The sequence below is a fragment of the Marmota flaviventris genome, chromosome 5 (genome assembly GCF_047511675.1).
Source record: "Marmota flaviventris isolate mMarFla1 chromosome 5, mMarFla1.hap1, whole genome shotgun sequence".
NCBI lineage: Eukaryota > Metazoa > Chordata > Mammalia > Rodentia > Sciuridae > Marmota > Marmota flaviventris.
In genome coordinates, this window is record NC_092502.1 from 109,440,064 (window position 1) to 109,453,862 (window position 13,799).

A 13,799-nucleotide genomic window follows, 5' to 3' on the forward strand; every position below is an offset into this window, starting at 1 on the left:
TTTTTTACTGTCATCCACAAAAATGTTAGCTTCTTTAGAGCTGGACTTGATCTTTCTCGTATACTGTCATAACTACAGGTGAATGAATGAAATATACTTTTTAAAATTCAGTTGATTATGGATTATAGTTTTTCTCCCTAAATGGGATCTAGCTTCCCCACTTCCAAAGTAAGCAATTTAGCCAATTGTGAGGAAGCGCTGGTCTCCAGTTTTCTCTCTGCTGCCCCTTTCTGTCCCTCTTCCCATCATGGCCTGTGACCTCTTGATCCTTCAGCTGTCAGGTTCCCCTTCTCATACAGTATTGTTTCTCCTCCCTCCACTCCATCAACAGTGTGGAAGAAAGAGCATTGTTCTAGGAGTTAGGCTAAATTGCTTACTTTGGAAGTGGGGAAGCTAGATCCCATTTAGGGAGGAAAACTATAGTCCATAACCAACTGAATTTTAAAAAGTATATATCATTCATTCACCTGGAGTTATGACAGTATATGAGAATTCAGGTGTGGGACATGCCAGAAGACAGCTGGATAACTTGGACAAGTTTCCTCATCTGTGAAGTGAAGGCTGAGCTAGGCACTGTGCTGGGTATTACAGAAGATCTCGTTTAACTTTATTCAGTCTTCACTCTTACTCTACAAGTATTCTTACCCCATTTTCAGGTGAGGAAAATAAGTTGCAGAGAAGGGAAGTAGCTTGCCCAGAGTCATTTAGCCTCAAACCCAGATGTCTGACTCAGTGCTGCTACTCTCAGCGAAGACCTATCTACCTGCCCTCCCAGGGTTAAAAGCCTGGTTTGTTCTTAAGAAGCTCACCTGGTCATATTCATGGACCTTGGCCTCAGATGAACTCCAAGTTGCTGCTCTGTGTTCAGTCATTCTATCTTTACTTACCCTATCATTATGACCCTGGCCCAGGCTGGCACTTCCTAGCCAGGTTTACCAGATAAATGATAAGACACAAAGGCTCCCATTATCAACCTGTCTGTGAATATTTGATTCCAGTGGGAACAAGCAATAGGAAACCCCTTGGTGATGTGGAGAATGGAGGGAAGGTTGAGGCTGCTTTGGGCCCAGGGATTCTCTCATTAGATTCTAACTAATGGGGGATTCCTTCTCTACCTGTATATAAGTAAGCACAGTCTGCTTGCAGGGGTACAGAATGGCATCTGGTTCTTATTAAGAAGGATGCTACCTACTTGAGTAAAGCAGATTTTCTCTCTAAAGATCAGAAAGCAATTCAGTCTTTTCTGACTTAATAATGTAGAACTATTTTTCCCTGAAACAGGAAGTTTATCTGGCATCAATAAGCAAACATCGCCCAACTAATTCTCATTAAAATGCCAATTATAAAACAAAAATCTGCCTCCAACATTTTTGGAAGATCTTGAGAAATTTCTGGGTGTGTGCATATGTGTGGTACCAGGGATTGAACCCAGGGTGCTCTACCACTGAGCTACAACCTCAGCCTTTTATATTCTTCATTTTGAGACAGGGTATCACTAAGCTGCCCAAGCTGACCTCAAACCTGTGATCCACCTGCCTCAGTCTCCCAAACTGATGGGATTACAGGTGTGCGCCACCATCCCAGGCTTCTCAAGAAATTTCTTAGTTCAGCCTTTTATTTATCAAGTATCACAGGCATTCCTGTGACAGTCCTGAGATAGGGTTGTGCTGAGTGACTACAAAGACTACCCAGCCGACCTCCAAACATGACATAGACCTGCACAAGGCTGAGTCCAGATAAGATGCTCAGGTTTGAAACAGACCAGGTCAGAGAGAGTAGGGACAGTGGCAAGGAGGAAAGTCTAAACTGAGACAACTGAGAGATGGGAAAGGAGATGCTTCAGGTTAGGTGAGAAACTGACGGCCCCTGGAAAAAAATGAATTAAGCAGAATGAACAAGAAAGCTTACCAAGAGCAGGAGTAGGGAGGGACACTCTGGGTAGGACCCTTCCTTCTCATGGGCACAGCACCCCCTGTGACCCTCAGTCTCCTCCACACTGTGAACTCTTTCCTCTGGCTACATTATACTGCCTGATGTGCCCTAGCAAATTTATCCAAACGTAAACAGTCATAGAGGTGAACGTGTTCATTACAGTATCATTAATAATACCCCAAATCTGGAAATTTTTACATTAACCAATGATATAGTTTTGGAAATCGTAGTTACATGCTAAATAAAACATGGAAACAAAAACAACATGGGACAAACAGTTGTATGAATGATTGATAAGAGGCAGAAAGCAAAGTTGTATAAATCCTCTGATTCATGACTGAATTGCATGCTGAAAGGAATTCAGACATGAACCTATTTGTTGGAGGGGTAGAGTGGATATTTTGCTTTTGTAATTTCTTTTAGTATGTAACAGTAAATGAAAATCAATTCCAAAATGCAGACATCTCTGGGAAGATAATATACACCTTTAAATCACTTGGAACTTCTAAACCATACCAATGCTCCAGTAGAGCAATAAAGCCAGAATCCCTGTGGGAGGAGCCTAGCCATCCTTATGGCCACATCATCAAACTTCCCAGGAGTTTCTAACCCCCCCCCCCAGCTTAATTGCCATGCCACCAGGTAAAGATGTGGTTATACATGTCTAGGCACCTTAGTTCAATAAAATTGCCATCCTAACCCAGATTGGAAACAGCTGCATGAGAAGTGAGAGCCATGTTTGACTGGAGACAGGTGGGCCGGATGGTACTCAGGAAGCCTTGGAGAGTGTCTAAGGCAGACCACAGTGGGTACCATGAGATAAGTTAGGGAGCTGTGAGAGTATTATGACACCAGAGACACTTATCCACATGCCATCCTTTACCAGGCAAGCTCCTACTATTCCTTCAAGGCAAATCATATTCTCACCATCCCCTCTGAGAAGCCTTCTCTCAACTGTGCCCATCCCCAGTCTGAGATCACCTCCCACTCACCTGCTCCCATGATATGCTGCCTCATTGCTCTAAGTATGTGTTATTGTGATCTCATCTGTCAGTACAAATGCGGGCTTTGTCTTTTAATTTGGGGGTCGCTGGAGTCTAGTGCAGTGCTTGCCACATAATAGATACTTAACAAATGATTATAAAATGAATAAATGCATAGGAGAATTATAAATTGGGAATATATTAAGGACAAATGTGCTTATTCACAAATATTCAAGGGGCATCTGATGCTCTTAGCATTATAGTTCAATAGCCAGATGGGTTCAGTGTTAAGAGTTAACCTGGGTACCTTACCTTCATTTGTAGTATTGTTTCTGTGAGGTAAATGGGCTTATTCTGTTTCAAACAACCAACTTCCAGATGAATCTTTAGATCACAATGTATATTTGATGTAAGGGCTGTTTAGACTTTCCACAATGCTCCATGCTGGGTCCTTTTATAATTTCTGCCAATGACTTGGCTACATTCCCCAGAAAAAGCTCCTTTCCAAAAGTTTAGACTAAAAAAGATGCTTACATTTAAATTAGATGAGCAGAGTATGAATCCATACCAGTTCAGGGTGTTTCAAAATGTAGCCTTTAGTTTAGTTTTGTTTCCCCTAATAATGTCATCATTTGGTAGGGCAGATATTCAGCCAGTGTTTTAAAGTGGTGAATACCCACATGGTGCTTGCCTTGTGCCAGGCACTACCCTAAGGAGTGCCACCATTTTTCAGCATCCCTTTCTTCTTCCCAGGAACCTAAAATAAATAAATACAAACATATATATCCACAGTTGGTTCTGCACTAATGTCAGGAAAAACAAAACAAAAAAAATCCTGAATGTAAGTCAATGCTATCCTCACTCTGTCCAAGGAGCCAGCAGTTTCCTTTTTGCAGACTCCAGTTAAAACACAAAGCAATATAAATAAGCTAGAACCTGCTAAATTGTGAGTTCTGCAAAGAGGAAGCCACCATCCAATCTCAGTGAGAGGACACTCTGGTGGCCACATCCCCCATCAGCTAAGTCTAAGTGCTGCAGCCAACTCGCTTCACACACCAGCATGTCAAAGAGAGGGAGTCCATGGTGCAGGAAGAGAGTGCCTCAGTGGAATGGGGAACTGGCTTGCTGCAGCGATGGGGTTCTGTTTACAATTTAGAAACTTAAAACTTGTGATGTGGTGAGGCACACCTGTAATCCCAGCTAGTCCGGAGGCTGAGGCAGGATGATCGTGAGTTCCAGCACAGCCTGGGCAATTTAAAAGATTAAATAAGTAGATTGAACAATAATTATAATTGAGAACAAAGGATTCTGGCTGGAGAGATGAGAAGCAAGGGGTAGAGCATATAAAAATAATAGGTCTTTCTGTTTTTCTCTGTTGGTTCCTGCTGGTTAAGAGAAGGCAGGAAAACATCTGTAGAAAAGAATGCAGGAGCTCACCCTGCTGCTAAGAAGTCAGGGAGTGGGGGTTCCACAAGCTCTGAGCTCCCTACCCTTAAAGGACTTTATAAGCACAAGGTGACTTGGCCTTTCCATGTCTGCAGAAGGGATAACTTCACTTTAATTAAGAACAGAGAGTAAATGAACTAAAAGCTTCTTACTATAGTAAAAATAGATAACCCAAGGGAGAGTCATTTTGTGAATAATTTTTCTAATACAGCTGTGTCTCGAATACATTGAAAAATCACACCCTCCAGCTGCAAATATTTGAAGGAATAATTTACTTATCCAAGGAAAGGGCAGGCACATTTTCTTGAATGCCAATCCTAATTTAAGGAGGCTGTGTGCTTTGCATGAACCCAGATTTTCCTCTGAAGTACTGGCTCTGCTTGGGAAATGAAAATGGAGATTCTTAGGAATCTAAGAATTTGATCTTAGAATCAAATCTAAGGATTTGATTCTCTTTTTTAGAAACCTGAGATACCAGATGCTCCTAATGCATCTGTCTTTACTGCTGCCCAGAAATCTTAGGAAGTCATCCATTCATCAGTTACAGTTTCAGTGATACAAAGAGGTAGCTGTCTGCATTTTATACCTTGTTCTAAGTTATACCAGAGGTTCATAGCTTGGAAATACATTGTTATTTTAACCCAGTGTAAATCCTACATGGGTCACTCTGCAGTTTCAGCATTGAGAGACTTCATGTCAGAAAAATGTTTTCCTATCTCTTATCAGCAACAAACACACTAGCCATTTTCCCCAGAAGGATACCGTTTATCTTAACACCATAAGATACAGTTGGTAGCTTATGACTCTAGAATCTAGAACTAAAAATGTAGTTTTTTAAAAAGTGAAAGAAGCCAGTCTGAGTGGGTTATATATTGTAGGACTTCAACTAAATGATATTCTGGAAAAGGCAAAACTGTGGAGACAGTAAAAATATCTGGGTTGGGCTGGGGCTGTAGCTCAGTGGCAGAGTGCTTGCCTAGCATGTGTAAAGGCACTGGGTTCAATCCTTAGCACCACATAAAAAAAAACTAAACAAATAAAGGCATGCTGTCCACCTACAACTATAAGAAAGAAAGAAGGAAAGAAAGAAAGAACCGTGGTTGCCAGGGGTTTAATGGAGGGAAGGATGAATGTCCACCATCATAGTGTCACATAGAATAGGGCAGTGAAAGTATTCCTCTGGGTGGAACTAAAATGGTGGACATATGTCATTATACACTTGTCTGAACCCATAGAAATACAATACCAAGAATGAACCCTAATATTATCTATGAACTTCAGTAAATGACAATGTATCAGTTTGGTTCACCAATTCTCATAAATATACCACAGCAATGCATATAATTAATAGAGTGCTGTGGCACATGCCTGTAATCCCAGCAACTCGGGAACTGAGGCAAGAGGATCTCAAGTTTGAACCCAGTCTTGGCAGCATAGCAAGACTCTGGCTCTGTGATAAAGTGCCACTGGTTTCAATCCCTAGTACCCAATAAATAAATAAGTAAAAAGGGAAACTGTGGCATATGGAAATTCTCCTTTATTTTCACCCACCTTTTATTTATAAACCCGAAGATGCTTAAAAAGTCTATTAATTTTTGAAAAAATACATAGCAGAAAGACATCTCAGACTCATGACATCATTACCATGAAGGTGGAAGAGGTGACCTGGTGTCATTCTACTCAAGTCTTCTTTGTAGCCTCCAGCAATTTCATTTGAAAATAGTCATTAGTATATTAAATCCACCCTCCCCGCCTGCTGTTTTAGTAATTACTGGTATTACAGGTCTTTTTTTCAAGAACACAAAATTAGATACAAAGAGAATACAAAATTACTTACCTTCTTCTCAAGAAATCCCTGTTTCTCCACTGGGAAGGCTGAGGCAGGAGGATCAGGAGTTCAAAAGCCAGCCTCAGCAACTTATCGAGGCCCTAAGCTTCTTCATGAGACCCTGTCTCAAAATAAAATATAAAAGCCAGATGTGGTGTAATCCCAGTGACTCAGGAGGCTGAGGCAGGAGGACTGTGAGTTCAAAGCCAGCCTCAGCAACCACCTTAGGGAGACCCTGTCTATAAAAATATAAAAAAAGGGCTAGGAATATTGCTCAATGGTTAAGTGCCCCTTGGTTTAATCATTGGCAACAATAAATAAATAAATAAATAGATAAATAAATAAATAAGATAAAATAAAATATAAAAAGGACTGGGAATGTGGCTCGGTGATTAAGCAACCCTAAATTCAATCCCTAGTACCCACCCACCCCCCAAAAAAATGAAAAAAGAAAAAAAAAGAAATCCCTGCTTCTTTCCATCAGAGATTTTGTTTCACTTCTTCCTCATTCCAAGGAGTTGGCAACTTTGCCACCCTTCAAGAGCCTGCTTACTTTACTTTTTTAGCCAAAAAGAAAATCTGTGCTAGCTGCCCTTTATTAGATGTGTTTTTAACTAGCAAAATCATTGGTACTGCATTAACACAGAGACTGCGTTCATACAGCAAAGGGAGGAGCCTTGATTTCTTTCTAATGGTGTGAAAAGTGGGTGGCTGGATAATAACCACATACATTTCTGAGGTTATGAGCCTGCTGCATACATTGTATAAAATGCCACTAAGAACCATGCAAGTAGTGATGAGTAGTTGTTAGGACCTGCAAAAGGAAACCCCCACAGCTACAAACTTGCAAATCAATCAAAGAAAGGTGTGTATTAAATACTTCATTTTGCAGCATGTAAAATGAATTTCCCTTTGTGGTTAAAAAAAAAAAAAATTGCCCTGCATTTAATGTGACTCAGTGAGAGCCAAAATACGAAGTCAGAAGGAAATTTATATTCTCTATGATGTCTGTGGTAGATCTACAGTTGTGAAAAAAAAAAAATATTTAATCTTCTGCCTAGAAGACCAAAGCAAAATCCTTCAATTTATGTAGACTAATAGCAAATATCCTTTCCAAAAAATGTACTAAGAAGTGGGATGTCGTGGTGCATACCTGTAATCCCAGAAACTCAGGAGGCTAAGTCAGGAGGATCACAAGTTCAAAGCCAGCCTCAGCAATTTAGCCAAGCCCTAAGCAATTTAGAGAGACCCTGCTTCAAAACAAAAAAGTAAAAAGGGCTAGATATTGCCTCAGTTGTTAAGTGCCTCTGGGTTCAATTCCTGGTACAAAAAAAAAAAAAAAGGTGGGATGTGAACCGGGCTTGGTGGTGCACATCTGTAATCCCAGCAATTTGGGAGGCTGAAGCAGGAGGACCACAAATTCAAAGCCAGTCTGGGCAATTTAGTGAGACCCTATCTCAAAATAAAAAATAAAAAAGGCCGGGGAATGTAGTTTAATGGCAGAGTGTCCCCTGAGTTGAATCTCCAGTACTGGAAAGAAAGAAAAGAAAAGAGGGAAAGAGAAAGAAAGAGCCAGGCGCAGTGACACATGCCTGTAATCCCAGTGGCTCGGGAGGCTGAGACAGAATGGTGAGTTCAAAGCCAGCCTCAGCAAAAGCAAGGCGCTAAGCAACTCAATGAAACCCCGTCTCTAAATAAAATACAAAATAAGCTCAGTGGTCAAGTGCCCCTGAGTTCAATCTCCAGTACCCCCACAAAAAAAAAAAAGTTGAGAGAGAGAGAGAGAGAGAAAGAGAGAAAGAGAGAAAGAAAGAAAGAAAGAAAGAAAGAAAGAAAGAAAGAAAGAAAGAAAGAAAGAAAGAAAGAAAGAAAGAGGACATCGGAATTGGGAATATAGCTCAATGATAGAGCATATGCTCAGCATGTATGAACTCTTGGGGATTCAAAAAGAACAGAGGATTGTTTCTTACATGCCTGCACAGCTTAAAGGACAGCAAACAAGATCTCTAGGCCCACAATCTGATTCTCTTCTATAATATTTTCTTGGATTGATTTTCCACAGAGAACTCTGATGATAGGAGAAATATCACACTAGCTCATTGGTAGGGCCACCCAGCTCAGTACTGGTGGAACATTTCTAATCTGAAAATACATAGTGCTCAAAAATTTCAGATTTAGGAGAACTTTGAATTTCAGATTTTCAGATTAGGGATGCTCAACTAGTGAAGTCTATGTGAACATTCCAAAATCCCAAAACCTCCCGAATCTGAACCACTTTTGATCCCCAGTATTTCAGATAGGTGATATTCAACCTGTGTTCCATTTCTGCCTGCTAATGAAAACAAAGAAAGAATGCATGGTAGTTCAGCTCCACAGTAAGTTAAAGATAAGGGATCCAACTCCATCATCCCTGATTTTCTTTGAAAATTCAATGGGCCTCAACTATTTAAATTGATTTAGCTAAGAGAAAAGAAGGGAGTAAAAAGAAATATATTGTCATACACTTCAATTCTGGAATGAAATTAAGTTTCCTTTTAAATACAGATATCTCTGAAATTATGGGAATTTACAAAACAAAATAATGTGTCATTTTTGTGATAAGATGAGAACCTGCTCAATTTCCCTAACCCTCGCTTTCCACTTCTTGCCTGGGGTCAGAGGGAGGTGGCCCAAACTCCACACTCACCAGAGGTGAGCTGCCTCTCTGATGAACTGTGTGCTTCATGACTCTGTTTTTCCTGAGAGAAGGATTTGAATGGGGTAAGATTAACTTTGATATAAGAGACTCTTTCTTCCAACACCATTGGGCCAAGAGAAAAGAGACTCCTAAAATTACCCTTCTCTTGTTGTCCATGATAAATTGGAACCTATGGTCAGAAAAAGAATCAATAGAGAAGGTAAGGAAGTCAACAGGAGGCCTGAAAGAACAATACCAACAGCTGGGTTTCTCTATCCTGATTTGCTAACAAGCATTTAATTATTTGCTCCAATGATACTCAACACAATCTACTTAAAAAGCATTGAAAATTACTATTATAGAACATGTGTGTCTAAAGCTAGAATCATTTTCTCAACCTTGTCCATAATTCTTTTCCTTTGAAGGGCAACGGGCTTCGGCTTCTTGAATGCTCTATGCAAAGCAGCAACCGTCCTGGGAAACTTAATTTTCGGCTCCCTGGTTGGCATCACCAAAGCAATCCCCATCCTTCTGGCTTCTACTGTGCTCGTGTGTGGAGGACTCGTGGGGCTGCGTCTGCCTGACACACGAACCCAGGTTCTGATGTGATGGGGGGAAAAAAAGCCATCTTTGTGTGTTTCTTTCTCCTGTGATGCGTCAATTCTCCTGACTCAAGGCTTCAGATTTTTCATATATAGAAGGGTGGTTAAGTATTGGAACACAACTCTTGCTGTGACTTAAAATTTAGATGCATAACATCTTGCCCCTTTAATGTGATTTTGCACAGGGTTTTGTTGTTGTTGTGTGTGTGGTTTTTTTTTTTTTTTTCATACATTGTTATCTTTCCTGTGATGCTACTGCCTCAAAAAAAAAAAAAAAAAAAAAAATCAGTGGGTGAATTTCTAAAATATCCTAGTTGGCCAGCCTTCCCTGGGATTCTGCTCACTCACTGAGGTTTAGAATCTTAAGAAAAAGATTGGGCTGTGTAAGAAATTGATCCTGCTCCTAATGCAACATTAATAGGAAATATAAGTTGGCATATTATTGAATTTTTGCTGAGGAGAAGGTTTTATCTTTTTTTTTTTTTAACATAGCGATACTTCCTGTTTACTTAGAAAAGGACACCCAGAAATTCTCGCTGTTACAGCAGAGCCTTTCAAAGAAAACCATGTGGCACCAAACGGGGCTGGGTGGGGCTCTTTGGGCAGGACAATTAAGGTGACTGCTGACAAGAAAAACAAGAGCTCTGCAGTTAGCAGCAAAAATCTGAAGGAGCTGCATAAGCAAGATTTCTGACAGAAAGATGAATCAAACTTTGGAAAAATATGAGGGAAAAGGACCATAATAGTGTCTGTGACTCTGGAGTGTAATTCAGAATATTTGAAAGTCAGAGAGAGACATTTTGCTTTCGTTTACCATTTCCCTAACCCAGCCCTCCCAAGCTGCCATAGCTTTTACCAGATATCAGATTCAAGGACAGAAAGCCACTTCTTAAAAACCGACTCTGCCTACCTGTTTCTGCCACTCATTCAAATGAGACCTGAAACCATTGTCAGTGCATAACTAGGTTGTCGTAAATGATAAATTAGGAAAAAATTCACACCTGTGGTCATTTGAAAAACCTCTTTCTGCACCTCTTTTCTGAGGGATATTCCCACCCCAGTCCCCCTATCAAAGTAGGTCCCATCCCTCCAGCTTCCCTTGGGCTGGTGCACTCTGGTCTCTGTGCTCTTGGCCCTGTCTCTAGGTAGGATCAGAGCCCGCCTGCATTCCTGAGAGGTTCTCTTGCAGACAAGGACAGCATCTCCTGGTGGCTGTTTGCCTGTTTGTTTTACCTCTGGCATCTGCCTGGGCTTGAACACAAGAGGTCAATAGGACATTCCCAGGGGCAAGCTGTCAGCTACATGACCTTCTCATCTCTCTGGCTGACCCCTCCCCAGGCTCATCCATTTTCACATCTCTTTGAAATCTGAAGCCTCCTTGTAGACTTGTAGCCCATGGCTAGCAGCCAGAAATAAATCCCATATTTAAACAATTTTTAATTTTTTTTTTCAGCTCTCCCTGTCTCATTAGAGGGTGATCCTTATTACTTATTACAGGCATTTTCCAAGGCCACAGCCCTGGGGCCTCCCTGGAAGGACAAGCTTTTGTTCCCACTAACCATTACATTCAGAGAAGTCCTAACTCCCTGGAGGTCTTTCTGCTAACCCAGTGGCTCCTAATGATCCCTCCTGGAGCTCAGACTCTGGGAAGAGTCTTCATTAACATAAGCCATTTATGGGCTGTCCCTCACCAGCAATTCCAGCCTGGTAGAGGGGGCAGACTCAGTCTTGTGTTATGGCAGAAAGAGGGTTGTTCCCTGGGGAGATATCTCCCCAGGGAACACTCTCCCCACCTCTCTCTCTCTCTCTCTCTCTCTCTCTCTCTCTCTCTCTCTCTCTCTCTCTCTCTGCCAGAACATCAGGAACACTCAAATTACAACTGCAAAGGTAGCAAGAAGAAAGAAAAATCAATAAAGACTAGACATGATTTATCTGAAAGATACCAAAAAGCAGAGAAAGAAACAGAACTTACCCTTGCTTGCCTCCTGTCATAGTATCAGAGAGTAAAAGACCAGTTTTAAAATAACCAAGAAACTAATCTGTGTATTAGTCTTTTCCCACATGTACTCATTTCTCCACTTTGCTATTGCTTGATTTAAAAAAAAAAAAAAGATATATGGGACTGAGGACATAGCTCAGAGGTAGAACACTTGACCAGCATGCATGGCCCTGGGTTCCAGCCCCTGAACTATCACCACCACCCCCCAAAAAAAGGAGAGGGAGGACATGAGCAGGTCTTTTAGTTGAATGTGGCATATGCAGAAATAACCACAGAAGTAAGATGTGTATTTCTGTCCACCCATCCAAAGGAAAAGTAGAAGTGTGCATGCTGTCACTATTTGTAGTCTTCCGTGATTATTAACTTGCTTACTGGACTATCTTCAGTTTTAAAATATCTGTATTATCTGTTGTGGGTCTAAATGTGTCATATCTCCCAAGCTGCTAGGCACATGGTTTAGAATGTTATTTGAACAATGGGTTAGGTCAGCATGGGATAAACTAGCAGAATCCTGCTTCATGAGACCTGAAACCATGTGTCTTCTTCAAAGGATTATTTTTGGCCTTCTTGTCACTTAATCCAAGCCTCCCAGGTGGCCCAAGAGGGATCTCTTCTAATCTCCTGGACAGTCTGTGGTCACAAACCTTCTTGGTCACCACCTTTTTCATCTTTCATGTACTTTTCTCTGCCTCCTGACACCATTCATCACCTTGAGCATCTATGAGAGAACTCAAGTTGTTTTCAAAGTATGCTGTGTGGCCTGATTAGCTTGTTCCAGATTTAGCTGGAGATTAAAATATAGCTGTGAGAAAAAAATAAAACTCTCAGTTGTATCAGTGTAACAGACCGCTGGCATCCAGATAAGCAGCTACCATCTTATTTCATTTATAGTAAAAGGAAAATGAAAGTTCGTTGCATAAAATAAAAGCCCAGGAAACAGTCAGTCCCACTTGCTCTTGTATTTCTTACTAAAATTTTCCCTCTCGCTCTTTGCAATAAATTCAGAATGCTCCCAAGTCCTATTATTATCACTGAATCTTCTCAGTAGGAAAAGCAAACAAACTGCCTGAAGTTGCGAATTCTGCACCGCATTGCATGCAGGTAATAGGTCATGGCACCAGCTCACAGTCATTTCTGATTGCACTCCCCACCTGAAAGACAAGATTGATGGGTCCAAGCTCAGCTCACCACCAGATCTTGCTAGAGAGAATGTGAGTCACTGAACAGCTCTTGTCTTCAGTTGCCACAACTAGAGAGTAAAAAACTGGAACTGGTTTGCTCTCTAAGATTCTACAGCATTATTATGGAAATAGCTTCAATCTCTCTGTCTTCTAATGTTAAAATCATCCTTATAAGCACTAAATCAGCTCAGTTTATACACTAAAAATTAGGAAATCAAGTATATAAACAAGACAGTAAGTTTGGGGAGAACAACTCATGGAATAGGACAGAGAGTATAGTTCCCATATTCTGTCAGCTTCTGGGGATCCTGAATATTCAGTGTCAGTTGGACAGTTATCACTGCCTGTCCAGAAAAAGAACCTACCCCAGCAGATACATCCATGGTTAGAAGACTTTCCAATTACAGTGCTGCAAAGGCTGTATTCTAGAGCTCCCCTAACAATTTGCTCCTCTGCTTTCTTGAAACACAGCCTTAAGTAGACCTAGGCCATCAGAAATTGAGTTTCTCTGTGATTTTACCTGAAGTGGAAAATGTACCTTCATTTGCAAATCTTACCAAATCAGAGCTCACCAAAAACTCCTTAGGTAGTTTTCAGAATATCTTGAGATCCAGGGGGAAGTAGGAAAAGAAAAGTAGTGACAGAGAGCCCAAGATATCATTGATAAGGTTCCAGTGGAGAGATTAGGGTACCATGGAGACATTCTAAACTCTGGGATCATTTCCAAGGCATTCCATGGGAATACTTTCATATTTTTTTCTGCCAACCAAAACAGAATATGATATTCTCCAATTTTTTTTGTTTAATATCAAAATAGACTTTGCCTATTTCCTCAGGAAGATACCTTACCTCCTCATGCATGAAAGGCTCTGAAGCCAGAAATGTCTGAATTTGGCCTTCACCTGGAATCATAGAAAGACAATGGGCATATTGTTGTTTGGGGCCATATTGGCTGTATATTAGGTTTCCCTTTAATTCCCATACTGTGCCAAACTTAGTCTAGTTATCAAACCTACAAAGACACCAGTCATGTTGTGACAACAAAAAGAAATCTAGACAGTTAGGGGACTCTGAGATGTGTTGAACATTTCTTATAATTTTGTTCCTGCAGAGCACAGACTATGTTTTGGGTAAAGCTTCTCTTGTAATCT

At 40.8% G+C, this 13,799-nt stretch overlaps 1 protein-coding gene and 1 long non-coding RNA gene across 4 annotated transcripts in view; one reads left to right on the forward strand and one right to left on the reverse strand.

The window, feature by feature from the left end:
* The window catches only part of LOC114086519 (uncharacterized), a 33,302-nt gene extending 26,538 nt beyond the window's left edge, over positions 1–6,764 (reverse strand). For all 3 annotated transcript variants that reach the window (XR_003581640.2, XR_003581639.2, XR_011707618.1), the window contains exon 1: positions 6,199–6,764. This is a non-coding gene — a long non-coding RNA (uncharacterized lncRNA). The remainder of the gene's footprint in view (positions 1–6,198) is intronic.
* The window catches only part of Sv2c (synaptic vesicle glycoprotein 2C), a 215,466-nt gene extending 205,826 nt beyond the window's left edge, over positions 1–9,640 (forward strand). The window contains exon 13 of the mRNA XM_027927803.3: positions 9,292–9,640. Coding sequence (XP_027783604.2) covers positions 9,292–9,475 — 184 coding nt within the window. The 3' untranslated portion in view covers positions 9,476–9,640. The remainder of the gene's footprint in view (positions 1–9,291) is intronic.
* The last annotated feature ends 4,159 nt before the right edge of the window (positions 9,641–13,799 follow it).